The following is a 21,048-nucleotide window of genomic DNA, read 5'->3' as shown; positions in this document are numbered from 1 at the left end:
TCTGCCTAGTCTCCCCTGCCCTCTTTTCTTTGTTCTTTTACTCCTCCCTTGAGATCCCAGGTAGAAAAGGATCCCATATCCATACCAGCTTCCCCTTCTTTTTATTAACATTGGGCATTTAGAGATATATATGGAGGGCTTCTCCTCTAATACTGGGGCTTTATCTCTTAGATTAACAAATTCACTCTCCTCACACATAAAACTTCCAACTTAACCCTCCTTGTCCAGACCTGCCTGCCCTCTCTGCACCTCAACGGGTCTCACCAGGTTGGGAATACAATTATTGATTTGCTTTAGCTCTGAGGCTATACACTGCAGGTAAACCTTGTGTGAATTCAACATGTCTGAGTTCAATACTACAGCTTCAAGAATACCCTGTAATTTTTTCTGCATCAGAACCATCACATCTAACATTAATGCTGAGGAGAAGGGGCCAACTGCAAAGTCCAATGGAAACATGGTGTTGAGATTTTCACCCCGAGTGAATTGAACTCGGGGCAATTCTCCCGGCTTTCCATTTACACTGTGGCGAATGTCCTGAATTTGGGGTGGGGCTCCACTTCCGACAAATTCCTCATATCCATTCTTTCTTGTCCCCACAGATCTTGCAAATCCTCATGAGAATGAACACTCCCAAAGCTCTTCACTGACAGGCAGGGTGATGAGGATAATCTTGGTTCCAAGCAGAGCATACCCTCATCCGGTGGGGTCTGGGACATGGAGTCCCCTAATCTTTCCCTTAACTAATGACTAGGAGGTAACACTGTGAGATGTAAGGGACATCTTCTTCGGACCCCTTTCTAGATGGAACACCTTTAAAATGTTTCCCCCCACAAACTCCCTAATAGATGTCACCATCAGCGATACCCTTGTGGTTCAGCATTGGCCTCCTCCTGTATACCTCCAATCCCTGAGTGACCCCCCAATGTAATGCTTTCCTCATTATCCTTTTTACTTATTACACTTAGGGAGGTTACTTTTGCATTTAGGCCCTCATTTCAACCTTGGAGGTCGGACGAGGCCGACCGCCAAGGCTGAACCACCATTCGGCCGCCCATTCTGCCGGAAATCCGCCGGCCGCATTTGGACATCCCCGATGGGCCAAAATGTGCTACAAACTGAAGCACTCGATGGATGAAAATCCAAAAACCCCACTTCCGCTCTCTGCTACATACTACGTGGGACAGGTAATCTCCGAGGACCGTCTCAGAGAATCATCGAGCGTCTGAGCATCAGAGTGTTCTGACATGTGCTTCAGAGTTGGAGGTGGATCGAGAGGCCATCGCTTTGAGCACGGGGGCGGACACAAGCATGGTCAGGCAGGTACCAAGCCGTTGGGGTCCCTCAGGGATCTTCTTTGAGCCCCACCCTTTTTAATGTTTATATGCTCCCTTTGGCTGAAGTCGCCCTTGCATACGGTATCTCGCTAGTATCGTATGCTGACGATTCCCAACTTATTTTTTCAATGAGCCATGTAAAGGACGATCAACCTTCCTCTCTTGGCTCCTGCATTACGGATGTAGCTACTTGGATGAGCCGTTCAGCTCTGAAACTCAATGGGGAGAAAACAGAGCTCCTGATTCTAGGTAGCCCCTCTCCAAATATGATAAATCTGGGTTGGCCCAATGGCTTAAGCACGCCACCAACACCAAACATGGAGGTAAAAATTCTAGGCATTTGGCTGGACAAAGACTTTACCATGAACACCCAAGCAATAAAAGTGGCTCCTACCTGCAGGATATTGAGAGCTCTTAGGAAAAATGTATACCTTCTCCCGTCCCTGTCCAAAGAACTAGCAGTCCAAGCACTCATTCTGAGACGGCTGGACTATGGAAATGTGCTATATTTGGGCGCTCCGAAATCAACAGTTGACAAATTACAACTGGTGCAGAATGCTGCTGCCCATCTTCAATGTAACATCTCTAAATGTCACTCCACCCGACAAGCTCTAAAGTCGCTACGCTGGCTGCCAGTTTCTCAAAGAATTACATTTAAATCCCTATGCATTGCTCGCATATCACTCACCCAGACGGATCAAAAGATTGGGAATGCATGGATCACTCCTTATATCCTCACAAGACTCTTGTGTTCTTCCAAAGCCTGCCTAGCTATGGTTCCACCGATCCGGAGAGTGAGAAGAAGCAGCTGATCTTTCCGGTACAATGTTTCCAAGCTATGGAATTCTATGCCTGGTACCTTGTGGACTGCTGAATTGGAATTACCATTGCGCAAACAGCTAAAGGCTTTGCTGTTTGAATAATCTTGTTGATCGCTTGGCTCTGATGCCATATATTTAACATCATCACTGCTGTGTAATGTGTAGTACACTATAGCCCTGGGATGCCCTAAGGTAGCTATGCGCTCCATAAGTGCCTAACGCAATACAACACAATACAATACAATACTGTTTTTAAACTTGTTTGGTAAAATATCACTTGTTAAATTGCTGTAAGCTGTGCCTTATTCATTATCCTTCCAAGGTGATAAAAATGAATAACAACACACTGTATCCAAGTGAACTGTACCACCTCCAAGCTGCAGCTTTCAACCGTGGGGCAGATCTGCTTTCCAGCCCGTGTGAATAATGGACTTTGTGCTTTTATAGACTTTAACAACCTTAATTGAGACCTCTCTTTCAGTGTGTCAATTGATATCTTATTGTTGACTTGGATGTTCCTTTACAGCAATGAGCCTTGCTTCCTATGGATCTCTTGAACCTGATTCAGTCAATAGTTCTACATCAAGCATACTCTCATAATGTGCAGTTTCCTATTCTCAAAGCTGTTTGTTGTGAGCCTCTTGGTACTTACACACATATCACTTTGATGTATGTTAAACTACCACTGTCATCATTCTCAGATGTATCTAGTTGTGTCTTGCCTGTGACTATAGTCATTGCCCCATTGGTTCCTGATTCAGTTCCTAATCTGATGCCTTTTTTACATGCACCAACTATCTCTTCATTTATCAGTCATCTGCTGGCTGCTCCGGGGATTACTTCAAGGTACCCACCCTTTCCTGCATCTCCTGTTTCCTGCAGTACCAATATGACTTCCCACATGTCATCTCCACTAATTTTGGATTCCACCTTTGACTCTTCAGATCTGGAAGATTCACCCTTAAATAAGCCATGGATTTCAGAATGAAACAAATAGTAAAATATGAGAAAAGAATCAGTTGCTGTTGCTAGTTGATGTGTAGCTGTCTATTGCCAGCTTTTTGCTTTTTATTCATTTTGGATGTTTTGTTTTGCATCTCTATTATTGTATTGCTGCAAAATCCCAACACCTTGTCTCATAGATCGCAACCAGGGTCAGACTGACCTATAAGATAGTCAGGGAGTGCTCGAAGGGCTTGTCTGATTGGTCAGAGTCTGGGGTGTTTTTTTGGCAGCTGTAGGCCTGTTTTATGGCCTGGGTGGCCAGTGTTTATTACTGACTTCTATGATATTGAAGCAAACATTGCCTGCACCACTTTTGTAGCTATTTGATTCACTAATGAGGGCCACTTTTATTTTGGTGCCCAGTCCAACCACCTATACTCCTTTGAAAGGCATTGCCTGCAACCTACAAATACACAGGAGCAGATTTTCTAATATTTTGTGCTGGGTTTGTGTCATGAAAGTGACGCAAATCAGTACAAATTATTTTTCTATTATTTACGTTGCAGCACAAGACTTGTTTTGCGCTGAAAAATGACTAAGAGTAACGCAAAGTAGTGCGAGGCACTGCTTTGCATTACTTTGCGCCAAGGGGGCTGTACATGGGTGTTCCCATGCAACCACCCACCCAAAACCCTATCTACCAAAAATGTGAGATAGGATTTTCGTCAAAAATTAATGCCTTTTAAAACCAGGCTTTAGAAGGAGAAATGCTGTCATTTCTCCTTTCTTTTCCTACTTTGCATGTGTGCTGCACTGTGCAGCACACATACAAAGTAGGAAACGTTTTAGAAGTTGTCTAGGCATAGAGTTTTGTACTGGAAGGGCACCTTTCCAGTACAAAACATATGCTAGACTCTTGCACACACCCTTGCACTATGGCACAAAGGCATGTGCATGGTGCGTGGCAACTGAAATCAGCGCCGGCTCTAGGGAAAGGGGAGGAGAGAGATATATCTCTGCAGATATGACGCTCTCCTTGTCCCTCCTTCTCATGCAATGCGGCACAGATTTTTTGGCTGCTGCGCTGTATTGCTGGGAAGGGTGGTAGATCTGCACCATAATGTTCTCTATGTCATTTACTAATCCCACAAACCACCTGCATAAACTCACAACCCCTCACTAATCATCACACCAAAACTCCTACAGATGTAATCCACCACAAAGACAGTGGAGTACATTCATGGAATTGCCTTCTTCGAATCAGAAGTCTGATCCCAATAACCACCAATAACCAATACCGCTGGATTACCCACCAACCTTGGATCCTGGAGCAGCATGCAGCCCGGCATAAATAAGTGCTTCAAACCCTTGCCAGGGGTAGTAAGCACTATGTAGATGCAATTAAAATTGTAATCACAATGCTGACTAGTCAAATTAGGCCCAGGTTATTGCCTGGGTTCTTTTTTTACGGGTTATGTTATCTGTCGCTTTCTCAAGCAAAGCGATAGACTGAGCTACTTTGCTGCTGATTGAAAAACATCAAAAGGTTATTAGTGAAAGGTATGTGTTCCATCAATGATTTGGTTTAACAATCATCATCTGATGTGATCACATTTTTTCTCATATTTATTTGTATTGTGTTTTTGTTTTTTACCATTATTTTTATTTCTGCAGTAATGCTCATTCATAAAATCTGCATTAGAACCAGACTTTAAAATGTATTAAGACATCTAAAAAAATATTTAGTGTGGAGTTGTTGTGTGTCTGCACATCATTTGGTAACACGGACTCCAGAACTGATAATCGTCTCTGGCAGGAATGATCCTTGCCCACTACGCACTAACTCTAGCTAATTCACGGGAGGTGTGTGGGTCACACCCTGTCTGTTGTTTCTGCTTCTGTTTGTGAGATGGTTCACACCTGTGATTTCCAAGGTATTTGTGAACGTCTGTCTGAGTCGTATTTACAAGGGGACTTGTACATTTGCATCAGGCTTTAGGGGTTACCTCAAACAAAGAAGCCATATTTCCCTGCTCAGTCCTAGGGATGAATATTGACTTTACAGGAGTAATACTGTTACCATGTCCCAATACTGAATATCACAAAAGATGTTATGGAAAGATTAAGAGGTTTATTTACAGCCAGGCAAGCAGCGTACTCCGTCACAGACGTGACAGAGTACCCTATCTGCCAAACTGATGTTCCGTTCACCCTATTTGGGGTCAGGAGAAGAGTCCACTTATTGTTAATGGCGCCCCTGATGGCTCTGTTGACGGAAAAATACTACAGATGAAACAACAGAGTAGGGGCTGTTGGAGAACAGTAACATCATCACAGTGGCAACTCTATTTAAAGCAGAGGGCCTGACCAGGAAAACTTTGGGAGTTTGTATTTGTAATATAAAAAAATGTTAAAAGCTTGTTGGACAGCCGTCAATACAGAATGCAGCCGTTCACCAACCTCTATCTACCCAGAAGAAACATATCTGACATTGTTAATATAAAATCTGTAACAGAAAAGATAGTCCCTTGAGAAAATTATCAATGTATGCCAAACCAGTGGATTTTAAAAACATTCATTTTTTTCAACCTATAAAAGGCGGCTACTTACCATAGTCTTTCAATAGCACATTCCGTATGTTCTAGAAGACGTTTGAAGGTTTCACCAGATTTTTCAGTGAGCTTGTTGCAGCTTAGCCTGAAAAGAAAGATTGTAACAAACAATTTTGGAATCAAATAAATTAAGTCCATACGATTTAAAGAATATATCATCTGTATGTCCTATCACAGCTAGTGGTTTGTAAAGAGAGTTACAGTATTAGTCTTGCATGTGATAATGTGTCCAAGAATCTTTGGGAGTGCCCCCTAGGTTCCTTGTTCCAAATAAACCAATCTTTGGCAATGCCAATAGGTCTGTCTAGCTTGAAAGGAATGTTTTATAGCAACATGAAGCATTACAAGTAGATAGCATTACAATGGATATGTGTCTGTGTGAAAGCAAAAGACTGTAGAATATTATGGATGTGTGTTAAAAGATCATGTGACAGTTGCACTGTCAGGCTACACCTAAAACTGCATGCAGGTTAATGACTTCTTCCCATCTGTGCTACTGCCAGAGAAAAACACCATATATTATCTAGTTATCGAAGACACTTTAATAGCATTACAATGTCATGTGGGTCCCGTTGGAAGCACATCTCAGGCAGCTGGATAAATACAAATGATCACAGCTAAGAGGAGGGCAGTCACTTTTTTTGTGGAAGCACACAGAGTCTGCCCAATCAAAACATGTACTCTTGGCTGCCAACATATAGACTGAGCCAAAGCCTCGCTCCTGGTGATTCTCACATAATGGCATGGTGACAGCTTCGCTGTCAAGCCAGACCACAAAAAGGTGATACAACTCTTGATTCATACCATATATTTGAATTGCTACATCATAGCATGAGAAAGCGACATTGTGGATGGTTATTAACAGACGTGGTGAAAGTATTTAAAACAATATGTTATTTTAACTGCAATTTGAGCTAGGACTGATATTTTCTCCAGCTCTAGAACAAATAGGAAGGGTAAAAAAGCATTAAAGATACTGCAAGGAATAGCATTTCAACAGTCTTACAATACTAGGAAATGTACCTTTGTTGGTCTTTCTCATCCCAGTCCTTCCATAAGTGAGGTAAGTGCTCACTCCGAGATGAGTAGCCCTGTCTTCTAACTTTGCTGTGCTCCAGCAGGTATGCCCTCACCCATGTAACACAACTGGAGCAAGGCTAAGGTTGCTGCCTTTTTTTTAGAAAAAAACACATCAGCCATTTGTTTACATTTTGCTGTTGTGGAACAGCCAAGAGATGACATGCGAAAAATAGTTTAAGTAAAATTGTCAGGATACTTTGACACATGGCAATTACCTCTGTTTGCTTTAATATTCACAAGGGAAATGATTTAGATGCCCTCAATTACTTTTTCAGTGAACTTTTTATGTGTTTACTGTTTTAGATTTATTGTTCAGACGGAAAAAAATACCACATTTTACTACAAGTGTTCTGTTTTCTACCAACTTCAATATAAAAATACAGGCCAGGCAGGTATAAAACAGGCCTGGAAGCAACCCTAGGTGGGCTTGGTTGTGCTGTGAAATCATACGCTTGTGGTTGACTTGCATTAGCAGGCTTGATTCCCATCCCCTCACTGATTTCTGTGGGAATGCTGGTGGGAGGTCTGGCAGGCACAGGGTTGCTAACATATGGCCACTGCCGCCAGCTTCACTGCCCTCCCTTGCACCAGCAGCGCTTCTTGCTCCCTAGTTTATCGGGATCATGTCTGTGCCGCAGTAGGATATCACTGATGTAAATGGCCTCTCGTTCCACTGCAGCAATTATGTCTTGGCCATAGCGAGTCAGAATTGAAACTCGGGATGTAAAAGATTCAAGCCTTCTATGCCCTCTTCTGTGGGTTGCTGCAGCCTCAGCCATTGATTCTCATTTATATAGGTCTCCATGTGAGTGCTTGCCTTAGAGGAACTAGGTCTTAGGCTGCAGCATGGTTGTTCGCTGCTTGTTGGCAAGGTCTACAGGGCCTTCTATCATTGCAAAGTTGATAAAATGAATACTAATATAGTAGCAAAAGTAATACCTGTTATGAAAAGCGTTTTAATGGCAAAGGTAGAGATATGAAGCACTATATGACAAGTTATTAATATATTTACTCTGCCCCCTCATCCAAACCCACTGATCCATCTCTTTATGGTTCTGGATCGGCTCAGCTGTTGTTAAGCCAGTGGTTTGGCTGGTGCTACCATGGGATGCCTCTTCTTGCAGCTTCCTCTACCGTTTCTTCTTTGACACTGGTGGCATTTTCTGGGGTCCAGGTCATGGAGGGTTTCTTGGAGCTACTTTGCAGATATGTGTCCCCTTTCCTCATCTGGCCTCACTTGCTTGATTTGTGGAGGTCTCGGTGTACTATACTGAGGAACAATGTGGTTGGAGCCTGAACTGTGTTCGGAAGCTACTTGTGCCTCTGTCTTTTATTTCAAATATGCGCTTGTACGCTAATGGATGTGAGTCCTTTATACTGAAGCCTATGCAACTAGTGTATTTCATTATTTCGGTTCGTCTACTTGCTGTCAGACACTGGTTGGCCACTCTCTCCCGCCAAGGACTGCATCTCTGAGGGTCGCAGCGGTTTCGTGCTCCACAGGTTTGTGCCTCAGAATTTGGGAGTGTCACTGGTGCCTAAAAGTTACTCTCAGCCTAACATTAGGAGTTCAGGTCCGGCTGTCACCATCACCCTGTATTTGCTTGTAGGTGGTTTGCAATCATAAGAATTTTTGAAGGATCTCTGAAGTAGGTGGAAAGTAATTTGCTTTCATAAAGCTGGATTACATACTGGTAATCTTCATTTCTCCTGATCAGGATTTTAATGTCACAGCCCGTAAGTGGTAAGGGAGCCTATCCAGCCTGAGACATGCATTTATAGTTTTCTACAGTTTGTATAAATGTTTCTTAATATAAATAGACCCCCTTACAAAAAGACCTTCTCTCTGTACTAACTCTGTCTGGGAAACCAAGCTTTGTTCAACATTTTAAAGAATTATATAGGAGGGATGGTGGACTGTGATGAGGAAGACCTGGATCAAGAGTAATGAAGATTAGCTGTAACTAATTCAACATTTGTATAAAAGAAGGAGCTAAAGATGAGTATTTGATTAAGGAAAGAAAGAGCAATAATAGCACAGGTGTGATTTCACTGAGCGGTCACCCTGTAGTGTCAATCCAGTAGGTCTGTTTGTGTGATATGGAGCTAAAAGAGTTCACATTGGTTTCACTATGCCGCTGAGGATCGTGTCCTTTCAGGCCTGTATTACCTGTGTGTCAAAGGACACAGCTTCAGCAGTTCCAGTCCGTGTGCTATCTTTGTGGGGCAGTGGCATCATCTGACGGAGCATGAGACCGTGAGCGGTGGCCTCACTCCTCGCTGGTGTCTCTCAAGTGCAAAGGCAGCTGGCCTGGTTGCTGGGTGCTGTGTATGGGGCAGTCGTGGCCTGCGGCCTGAAGGAGTAGGCTCCCACTCCCGAGATGAAGACGAGCCTCTTCTACATGTGCCAGGGTGAGCATCTGCAGTGCCATTAGTTACATTCTTCGGTCGAGAGGATAGCTTCCCCTCTTTAGTGATGATGGCAATCCTTTTTGGCATGTCACACAGTGAGCAGCAGCAGCACTCTTGAGTCACTGCAGTTCGGCCAGATATTACACAGTGCTCTTGGATAGCACATTCTCTTCCTTCTGTTCACCTCCTGAATCACGCTGGGAGAAGAGGTGACTTTTCATATCCTAGTGGGTGCTGGCTGTGGTCCTTTCTCTGTGTTTTCAAGTACCTGGAACCTGCTTTACCTGCAGGGCCAGGCACACTGCTTTCCTCTCTGAGCAAGCAGGCGGGATTCTGTGTGTGCTAGGCAGAACCTCAGCTTTCCTCCCTAGTTGCACATACTTTAAGTGATGTTCCATCACCTCTGGGAGACTGATTGTCAGGCAGACATTGTTCTTGGTCTCATAGCAGCACTTTGAGGGCTCTGCCAAAAACTGCATTCCTTCGTTGGTGACACTTTGAAACTGGAACCAAGTAAAGTAGTTTGGGTCTCATTTGTATACTAATTTTCTAGAGAGTGGATGTAGATCCACTGTCTTAGGGCCTGGAAATGATTTGGGCTGATTCCCTTTCAAATATAAAATATCTATCTGTGGTGCATCCACAAACTATGACCAAGGTGATGGCTCTCACAGTAGGTGGTGATGATTCTGGCTCCAAGCAGGAGTATCCAAATCCTGGGTACAAGGAAGTGTGACGATTCTTCACCTAGGTGTCATTGGCTGTCTTGAAGTAGCAATCATGGAAAGACAAAAGGGCAGGCCTTTCCTCATAACTTTCTCACCCTTAACAGCAGAATTTGCAAACACGCCCCTCCTCCCCTACCATCAACCAAACAGGACCTTGTAGTTTTTATAAGAACATTCACCTCTTTATTCTCCCTCTCTTCAGTATCTGAGTCTAAACCCTTCAAATGCAAGAATGCAAAAAGTACACTTCCACTTTCGGGAAAAGCTGTATCCATCTGTAGTCTTGTGCCACGTTTAAGTAGGGGCCATTCAAAACATATTACAATGCACACAGTCTTAGGGTCAACTAGAAGTTACAAATATTCTCTGCACATGCTCACTCACCACTCACACGAAATATCACCACAAGTGTCTGGGCGTTAAAGTGAAGAAGACGTTTTACTTTACAGCATGGGTAGGTCTCACTTTCTCATAGAACATAAATAAAAGCTGCTCACGGCTAATAATCTTTGAAAAAATCAGTACACTGCTACTACCACTACAAGGCAAGGTGAAGGCTGGAGAGTCATGGTGTGACCACAAGACACATTCATTCAGAGCACCGTGTGGTCTGGTCTGTGATGCCCAGTGCTCTTCTGGGTGTGGGGCATGGGGCAATACTTTCCCATGCCCTTTCATAATAGATAATGGATGGGTCATTTAAACTATGCATTGATTTTACTAATCTATCTGTTTTTTTCATTGTTATATATTAAGTTGGCAAATGTTTACATAACATGTTTATATGTGTAGTTGGTCTGGTGTAGCGTTATTTGCATACATAAACGATAATAATACTTCATGGTAGTTAATATACTCCTGGAATAGGTAGACAGGGTTTGCAAGAGGGGTGATGTACAATGCTATTGTAAACGTCAAATGGTGATTATGGGTACTAGGGTAGGCTTAAATGTCACTGCTTGACCGTCGCTCGTAAAGGAGGTGTCACCAAGCCCTTTGATTGCTTTTTGCTGTGAGGCAAGTATTTTCCACCTCGTGACAGTTAAAGTGTCTCCAGAAAGACTGTGTTGTACCATGACACAAAGTCACATTCCTTTACAGTACAATTTCCTTCTACAGGTTTACATTCACAGACTGCATGCAATGCAAACATTTATCTGCTATATTCCTAAAACCCTGCATGAAAAAAAGATCTTGACTGAATTTTACATTTTTTCCTCCCATATTCATTTTGAATGCCCCCCTTTCCTTCCACTTTCTGCATGCCTCTGTTATATATAGACTACCTTAAATTGCATATCTATCTCTCTTTCTATGAAACCATATCTCTGCAACCTAACAATATCTATTCATTCCATCATGCGTCTCACATAATCCCCTCTAATGATCACACCTATGTAACTAATGTACAACAAAGAACCTGGACTAAATGTATGGAATAATTTTCTTGAGAGCACAAGATTGATTCCAAAAGCCAATGGATTGACTACTAACTTGGCTGTTTTTGACAAATCTGCGGCCCTGGGTTGCAGGTTTACTGGATAGAACAGCATGCTGCATGAGGCAGTGGGTCAGCCCGCTTCAGCTATTGGCTAACTTCATGTCAGAGATGACAATCTGCCTTTTAACAAGGAGCACAACCACCAGGGAAATCGCAAGGATTAGTATGGCAATCTGAGCTTTTTGAGGCGGGACATGTTGCTACATTGTGGGGTGTTGGGATTTCGGCCCCCAGGAGACTCCAGCGCTGAAGAGGAGGCCCTTTCAGCAGACACAGCTGGTACTGACTTCTTTGGCTAGGCAAAGCCTGGGCCGAAGGTGGGCACATCTGTGTCAGTCAGAGACCTGTGGAGGCCGGGCCGGGCCTCCCCTCTAACATTGTCCATCCATGGATTGCAAGTTTTTTATCTTCATAGTATTTCCATTTCCCCCTCCCCCCAAAGTAGTGGGTCTATGCATACATAAAGAAAGCCTCAACTGGGCATCGTCTGCCTACAATCACTGCACGCTTGATAAAATAAATATATAAGACGATTTGCTATTTTGCTCTCTGTTTATTGAACAAACCAGAAAATGGTTAAAAGAAAGGTACCCAGCCCCCCTGCGAAACACACAGCGATCAACCGAATGCTGGAAAGAGCCATAGAAGTGGTTAATGCAATAATTAAGTTGTCCAAGAGAAGGCTCTCTGTGAGCCTTGGTACTGCCCCATTTGGTCTCCTGTCTGTACAGGAAAATGTTCTGGTTGCGACCCTGGCCCCTGTAAGTGATTTAATATCCACAACTGATGTTGCAGAGGACTTGGAGAACCATGGCCCAGGCACAAGCTTTACACTGAAGAATAAGTCTGTGGGCCTCAATCGACTTAAAGCTAAAGGCAAGAGCCCAAAAGTACATAGGCGTGCACAGCAGAGGCTTGCCATGGCAGAAAATGATGGTTTGGCTGACAACACGGCTTCTACGTTACAAAATGTAGGAGGTGATATGGAATCCAGTGTTCCCAATTGAAGCTTTATGGAACTTTTTCTTGAAAAATGCAAAAAGTGTTTTAGAGGAGTTATTGAGCAAGAACTAGCCCCATTATTTGCATTCCTAGATGCCATGGAGGCCCAATTCTCAGCATTAAATGTCATGCCCAAAAAACTTCAGGAACCACGATCTAAAAATTCTGTGGGTTCTCCCCCTACTGATATGAATCAAGGGTCAAAAGATCAGCTGAATGCTCAGGGCATGTGATAGGGTGTTAGAAACAACCTTAGCCACTACAGTCCCACCACCATCAAACAAACCTATAGGCCAAATAAATTCAACTGAGGCAGGAAATCGAGGGAAATCTGAAATGGTACACAGTAATCCTCATTGTTCCATAAGGGGTTATCCACAACTACCCCCTAAGTGCTCCTCGTATATTATTATCTTAAAAGATGTCTAGGTCCTATCAAAAAAAGATAGGGAGGAGCATGAATCATTGAAAAACAAGATGGTACACTGGTTGAAAATAAACTCTGGATGATGGGGGGATTTGACATGGGAGGTGGTGCATGTAAGGGGGACTCCATGGTTGGGAGTACACCAGAAGGAGTCCGTCAGGGACTGTATAATAGTAAACCTTAGGAAGCCCTGTATTGCCTAATTATTATTACAACGCCTTACACAAACGGCCTGAGCATGAATAAAATAGTAGCCAAATCATTAGGATATTTGTATAGTCTCTGTAAGCAAGAGAGACCCTTGATTCCAGCTTTGGAATACTGTGTTGAAAGAGGGCATCACCCCTGGGAGAGTCAGAGTGGCAAGTACCCGGGCCAGAACTGTAATCCTCATTTTCCTATTGTCATTTCGAACAGATTTGCCCTGTTGACACATCTAGATGAACAAGATTGACACAAGGAAACACATGAGCAGGGCCCTTGTGAAGAGGAATCAGCATTGCAGATTTCTGAGGGTAGCACAAAAGCTAGGCAGGGGGAATTGAAATCTACATGCACCACTGGTGAGCATCCAATAGTCATGCCTTGGAACACAGCATGTGTAAAATCAAAGCTGAACCATAAAGACCGGGTAAATACCATGAAGTCCACCCATTTAATATGTTTGCAGAAAACCTGGCCTAATGAGGATTTCCACTAAGATGGTTTTGTCTCTGTGCTTACCCCGGCCCCCCCTTTGGTTCATGGGTGTCCAAAAGGCGGTATGGCGATTCTAATTTCAAACTCGGTGTCTACAGTCATTAAGAAAATCTCGAACGAATCTCCTTACTTCCAGCTGGTGTACTTAGAAATAGATCATAAGTACGAGGTTATTCTAATTAACTTTTATAATAAAAATGTTAATAATACATGCAACATGATTGTGATGGAACTAGACAATGAGCTGGAATCATTTGCCGATAAGGTTGGCTCAAATTGCATATATCTTTGGGCTGGTGATTTTAATATGAGCATATGACAGAGTTCTAATAGCAAATTATGTTTTTTTAAAGATTGTTTTGGGGCTGACCTACCACATTTTCCCCATGACTCCTTTGGGTACTCGGTAAATGAGCTTCTGTATAAACTAAATCTGAAAGTGATTGTACAGAAATTAGGAGACCTTGGACCCGTATTACCTACTTTTTATGGAAACGGACACTCCTCTATTATTGACTATATAATGTCTACCAAAGATTGATTAAATCTTTTTTAAATTGAATGTACAGTGTTTAGTGATCATGCTGTACTAAAACTATCTCTGAACATCTCTTATAACAAGACAAAGGTAATGGATAGTGTTCTGCCTATAAAGATCGTGGGTAGAAATGGTATTAGTATTAAATGGGCTGATGTAAACGAGCCTAAAATGCTTGCATTGATAATTAGGGATTATTGGGAGGCCTTCGTTACATGTACAGACTGGGGGGTGGATCACGAAACGTTGATGGAGGCATGGGCAGCGCTGGAATGGACTACAGAAACTATAAATGAGAACATAATCTGGAAACCATTAATTCGACATTTCTTAAAGATAACTCCATGCCTTCCATGGAGTCTCAGTTCCACCAGATGCATGGATTATACATTTTGGTAGCATCTTCAATCATAATAAGGTAGCACTGGATATGACCCCGGGCGTCCTAGCTGTAAATGATGTTGTGCCCCTAAAGAAAATAACAATGGAAGAAGTCAGTGCAGCCTTAAGAGGTAGGTCCCCTGGGAAAGCACCTCGGCCCGATGGGGTCCCAGTGGAGGTTTTCCAAACATGTACCTCTTTATGGGTCCCTATATTGACTCACGTTTTTAATGTGGCAGCGAAAGGATACTTACCGAAATCCTGGAGTGAAAGCACGATGATGCCTGTATTTAAAAAGGGGGACAGAAGAAATGCCTGATGCTAACAACCGATCACTTGTGGACTCCACTGCAAAAACAATGGGTAGGGTGATTCTAGCTAGGCTGGAAGACTGGGTTGAGGAGTATGAGTTCAGAAAAGAAAAAGGTACAGTGGAGCAGGGCATAACTTTGCACCTTATTATTAGTAAATACACAATGGCTCGTGACGGGAACCTCCACCTATGCTTCACGGATTTGTCCGGTGCTTTTGATCTTTAGGCTAGGGTACTCGCAGTCTTTTCGGCGTTTGGATTGAAGACGCTGACTGGGGGTTCCGTGTTCTGAGGCTCGTTTGGATAGTACTTGTGACGCTTTTGAGTATGAGGATATTCGTGCATTAAGCATGTGGAAGCCGGACCCGGTTCCTGTTCACCTCTACTGTTATTTGTGGAGGATTACTACTAATTTGTGTTAAAACGGTGTTTCGAGCCCTGAAGAAGTCTTTGGGAATATTCTCCTGTGACGAAACACGTGTTGACTTGTAGCTTTTGGTTTGTGTCTTCAAAATACTTTGTGAATTTCTGAGGACTGGATGTGCTGGGACTTCAGCTTCATGATGATTCTTCTTCAATAAATCTCAAGAATCTGACTACGTATTGATGAATGGACTGTGCCTTTTATTGACTACGGATTACTGTATTATAATATTGTATCTATAGTATCATCACATGTGTTTGAGTGCCTCATGCAAGTATTTATTGTTATGGTTCGTTAGCGAACATTTATAGGGTTGGGTGTAGTCCCTTGTGAGGGCACCTTCCAGTGACTGTGTGACCTTTTCCTTTGAGCGCCCTTCTTTCCCCATGAATACACCCCTTAGTGAGTGCTTTTGATCTTGTGAAATATGCAAAACTATGGCAGGTGCTAATCGGCTTGGGAGCTCCATTAGATATAATTTGCAATCTTTCTCAGTTGTATTCTACCCTAATATAGTGTATTCAATTTGGGAAGAAATGGTAATGTACAGAAAATGTTCAAGTTACAGGAGGTATTAGGCATGGCTGTGTCCTTGTGACACTTTTATTTTCATTATTTGTTAACAGTCTGGAGGATTGTTTGCAGAATATAAATGCTGATGCGCCTAGAGTTGGCTCCTGAGACACTCTGATGTTATTATTTGCAGACCATGAGGCACTTTTATCTAGGGCGGCAAAAGGTCTCCAGCAACTGTTTAACCATTTATAGCTCTTATGGGGGGCAGAGATTTGAAACTAAATCTAACTAAAACCTACACCATGGTATGTGGCAAACGATGAAAGAAAGGGAAAAATTATTTTGTTCAGGGGGGAAAAGTAGAAGAGGTAAAGGTTATTAATTACCTTGGTATACTATTCTCTCAGAAAGGAGACTGGACATCACGGGCCAGGTGTATCAAGCTCCCGGTTTGCATTTCTTAAATAGTGAATTTTAGGAAATCGCTATTTATGAAATGCAGATTAGGTTGTATGAAATTTGGGATTCGGTAATAGTGATTTCTTAAAATTGGTAATCGCTATTACCGAATCGCAATTAGAGAATAGGACTCCATTCATTCTTATGGGCTTAGTCCCATAGGTGCGAATGGTTTTGCATTTTCCAATTTGTGAATTCCAGTTGGGAATTTGAAAATTAGGTAATGCAAACCCCAGGGTGCTGGGGGCCTAGGGCCCCCTCTGATGCACCCCAAAAAAATATTTGCGGACATGTGAAGCACACACATGCCCTAGGAGCATGTGTGTGTTAAAATGTCATTTTAAAAAATGCATTTATTATGCTTTTTTTAAAAATTGCACATGCTTACCACCAAATTGGATTTGGCGGTAATTGCATTTCCTAAATGCCCAATTCGCATTTAGGAAATGCTTGATACATGTGCTTTGGAAATCACAAATAGGAGTTCCCTATTTGCGATTTCTTATTTAGACAATTGCAATTTGCAATTCTCTAAATGGGGTCACAATTTTAAGGAAGGGCTATTTTTGCGATTCCTTAAAATTGCACAGCGAGTGCCTTTCATACATCTTGAAAGGCATTTTTGGATTCGCAAATAGACGAATTTTGCGATTTGCACCGTTTGCGAATGCAAAATTGCTTGATACATCTGGCCCCACACATCTCAAAATTGCTAAATTACAATTTATAACATCCACTGGAGCAGTGCAGAGTTTTGCCAAAAAGATAGGCAGGAAACCCCTCAAAAAATCATGAAACTGTATATTAGTAATTGCCTCGCAGCCTTTTTATACAGCTCCTCAATTTGGGGTTGGGCGAACTGTAAAGAGTTACAAAGCCAGGAAACTACCTTTTTTACACAGGCTATTGGCCGTCCCAAAGTCATCTCCGGCCTATATCATACATAAAGAACTTGCTACTGGGTTTATCGAGGACGCCATTAAGCTTAAAACATTATCCAGGTGGTATAGTAAATGGATGAAACACGCCTCCTCCTTAGGGACTGGATCATTATAAAAAGATTCCATGGCTCCAGTATGTAAATATATTATTGCAACAACTTGACAATGGCCTCTCCGTCCTATATTCACCATAGTAGTTTACAGTTTAGTAAAAAAAGAAAATAAGATCCATTTACATGGGGAGAAGAGAAGTCAACAGGGATTGCTTGACAAGAACTAAAATCACTGTGGTTAGATATTGCCTGCGTGTTTACACACAGGGATCCAGGGATACCTGGTAAAGGTGACTAATACTCAGGAAAGGTTAATGTAACTGAGATTACGTCTTGAACTGTTACATCATCTAGTGGCATTCCCTAAATCAGAATCATTGTCTGCGAACCGTCCATGCTATGGAAAGGCCAGACAAACAACAGTCCATTTTATGTTACTCTGTAAATTCTGTAAAGGCATCAGGATTAGTACATTACGCCCTTTTTTCTTTACCCAATGCCTCCTTTATTATCAAGAGGCCTTCAATTACTTAATAAATTTGACAAGCATTAAAATGTGCTTTGCAGTCCTAGCCTACATAAAGAAGGTCATCCGAAGACGCAAGCCACTCTCACATTTAGATTGCTATGCTATGAAGATAGATGCCATGAACATGACGGTGGCACTTTTTAGGGCTCCTTTAAGTACAGGGGACTTTTCATCTAATTGTACTTTTTGAACTTAGAATACTTTGCTGATGGTTCTTTTAATTAAATATGAGATGATTTTCTCTTTCAACACATACATAAGGAATCCTGTGATTATGCTGTTATCATTTTTAAATACTGTACTGTGCTATGTGTTCATTTATAACTAAATGAATGGGAATCTTTTTTGTGATTTTTTATTGTTTTATTGTGTTTTTTTACGTTCACGCATAATCAAATGTATGTGAATTCACTTTTGTGATTTTTAATTGTTTCATTGTGTTTTTATGGATCAAAATGTAATCCGAATAAAGAATTTAAAAATAATTTAGAGAGACTACTAACTTTAGGCTCCCAAGTACCATGCTACTCACAGTAGAGCCTTTCAACACCTTGTCAGGAGTAGTAAGTGCTACACGAATGCAATTTCAATACCACTTTCTGTCAACAACCAAGGACATTGGCAGTGGTCTCCTGTCATCAAAAAAGGCCACACTTGGAGTGCCCCTCGAGGTCACAGAGCATGTTCTGGACCATGGCTTACCATGGACAGGTCTAGGCATCTGCGCACACCCTAGATTAGCATGCTACCTGGGGGTCCACAAAAACTAGTTTTACATGCAGTCGGGTCACTCAGGCTAGGGATAGACACCAACATATCATGTGGAGGACTTTCAGGTCCCAACACACACTTTGTAAAATGGTCATTGTCAGTTCAAATCAGCCTTGTGTTTTTGTCAACACTGGAATTAAAATAGCTAAAACTCAGTAGTGTTCATCGCTCACTTTCTTTATACACAGCAATGTTCAAGAAGAAAACTCATTTTTTGTTTAAACTAATAAACAAAGTGGCTCCCCCAGAGATTAATTTGAGCCGGTCGGTTCCATTGCTCGGCACCAGCACTTAATTGCCAACACTGGCACTTATGACAGTCTGATTAGCTTAGACACGACCACAACAACAGTTCATTGTTAATTCAAAATATATTAAAATTACTATTACCTGCTGCCCAAGCCATTACTATAGCGTTGGGGAACTGGAATATTCTGAATTGTCACACTTGTAAATGTGTGATGGTTAGTAGTTATGTAGGTATGACATTGGCAGTGTGGCATGGTCAATGGGTGGTGCAAGCTGCAGTGGTCTCCTGATGAGAGCCCTGGCACCTACTTTTTACAAATTAAGCACGTGGCTCACCTCAACCTGCTTAGGAACATTACTGTGTGCAGTTCTCTGTAGTCGTTGTCCTCTGCACACCTCTTAGCACCTGATTTGGTGCATTGCCAGGAACGTGTATGGATGCTGTGACTAAGTAGATTCACTTTCACAGAAGCAATGTAGCCACAGTCTAAAGGCAACTGCTTCTATTGGTTTGCATATTACTTCTGGTAATTAAGTGTTTCTCATTTACCTGCAAGATCTATGTTATTTGCATGTGCCAGTATGTCAAAGGAGCAGGCTGCACTTGTCTGAACGTAAAACACCAACTCAGGCCTCTATTACTTCTGCCTCATTCAACCATTCCAGACTGATTGTAAAGAGATGCTAATGTAATTGTCTGGTATTCTTGTTACTAGGCCACGTTAGCTTAAGATAGTTTTATAGAACTTGTTCAGTATGAATACCTGAAGCAATTTCAGAGCAGGAGCCTGAAATGTTTGCGGGCCACCAACCTACCAGGTAGGAGTTTCTGACGATACAGTGTACACTACATGTAACCTAGACAGTTGTATGATAGAATCACACATGCTGGAACCACGCATGCCTTAACAACACGGTCGGAACAACGCCCGCGTTGTTTCCATGCATGCCTTTACCACACATGTCTTTTCAACAAATTTTGTTGTAAAAGCATTCCTAGTAAAGGCATGTGTGCAAATGGCATGCGAAACAGCATGCGTGGTTCTAACATGCCAACCCCCACCTGCCTTGAGGTCCAAAACTACCCTCACCCCTAATACCTAAACTCACCCAAACTTCCCTAAAAAAAAAACTATCCCAACACCTCCACCCTCACCCCTATAAAATAAAGTACCACGATCTCCCCACCCACCCTAAACCTAAAAGGAACTACCCAGACACCACCACCGACCCTGAGCCCTAACAAAACAAGCTATCCTGACTCCACACCCCCTAAAAATAAAGTACCCGACCTCCCACCCGCCCCGAGCCCTAAAAAACAAACTATTCTGACTCCCCCACCCTTAATAATAAACTACCCTCACCCCCTCTAAGCCCTGAAAAAAAACCTATCCTGACTCCCCCACCCCCAAAGATAAACTACCACGACCCCCACCTGCCATGAGCCCTAAAAAAAACGACCCGACCCCCCACCCCTAAATACTAAACTACTCAACATCCCCCAGCCGCCCTGAGCCCTAAAACCTTTCCCCCAATAAGTAAACTACCCAAGACCCCCCACCCACCCTGATCTATAAAAAAACAAATACCACCATCTCTATAAACTAAAGCTAAAGTACCCCGACAACCCACCCACCCTAAGCCCTAAATCCGCCCCACAGCTAAAAACTACCCACCAACCCTTCCCCCAACCCCGCTGACCTCACCCCGTCCTCTCCCAATCCTCCTTTCTCTTCTGTCCTTCCATAAACCTTCCCCCACCCCTTTCAAAAAACTACCTCACACTAAATAAAAAAATATCCAAACCACCCACCCCTTATAAAAATAATAGCCCACCCCAGCCCCCCACCCACAACAATCCCTTAATCCATCCACCGATCCCTGCCCCAGCCCCACTCACCTCACCCGTCACTCCTACCCCTAGCCCAACCCCCCACACTAATTCCTTAAAATGTATACAAGCCACCTCCCCCTTAAAAAAAATAGCCCACCCCCAGGCCCCCCTTAATGCACCCACCACCCCTGCCCCAGCCGCACTTACCTCAAAGCGTCCTCTCCTGAACAAAGCATGGCTGTTTGTGTGCCTTACCCATGCATATGCGTAGTTCAGCATGTGTGTGGTTAAGGAACAGAAACAGTCATGAGTTGTTTAGGCAAGCATGGTTACGCTTGCGTGGAAAACGTCCACGTTGTTTACAAAGTGTGGCTGAAGACGTTTCCCAAACTAGATCTCTGGAAAGCCTTGCATAATAACACAATCTTCAATAGACTTCTGAATTTAATGTGCACCAGTTCCTCTCTGGTCCCAAA

At 42.7% G+C, this 21,048-nt stretch overlaps 1 protein-coding gene across 1 annotated transcript in view; it reads right to left on the bottom strand.

Annotated features, from left to right (window-relative positions):
* Positions 1-21,048, bottom strand: part of LOC138287187 (NACHT, LRR and PYD domains-containing protein 3-like) — a 593,954-nt gene that overhangs the window by 119,799 nt on the left and 453,107 nt on the right. Inside the window, exon 8 of the mRNA XM_069227549.1 lies at positions 5,714-5,800. Coding sequence (XP_069083650.1) covers positions 5,714-5,800 — 87 coding nt within the window. The remainder of the gene's footprint in view (positions 1-5,713; positions 5,801-21,048) is intronic.

The sequence above is a fragment of the Pleurodeles waltl genome, chromosome 4_1 (genome assembly GCF_031143425.1).
Source record: "Pleurodeles waltl isolate 20211129_DDA chromosome 4_1, aPleWal1.hap1.20221129, whole genome shotgun sequence".
In the NCBI taxonomy this organism is placed as follows: Eukaryota; Metazoa; Chordata; class Amphibia; order Caudata; family Salamandridae; genus Pleurodeles; species Pleurodeles waltl.
Note: the sequence above shows the minus strand (reverse complement) of the source record. Positions and strands in the feature narration are given on the sequence as shown.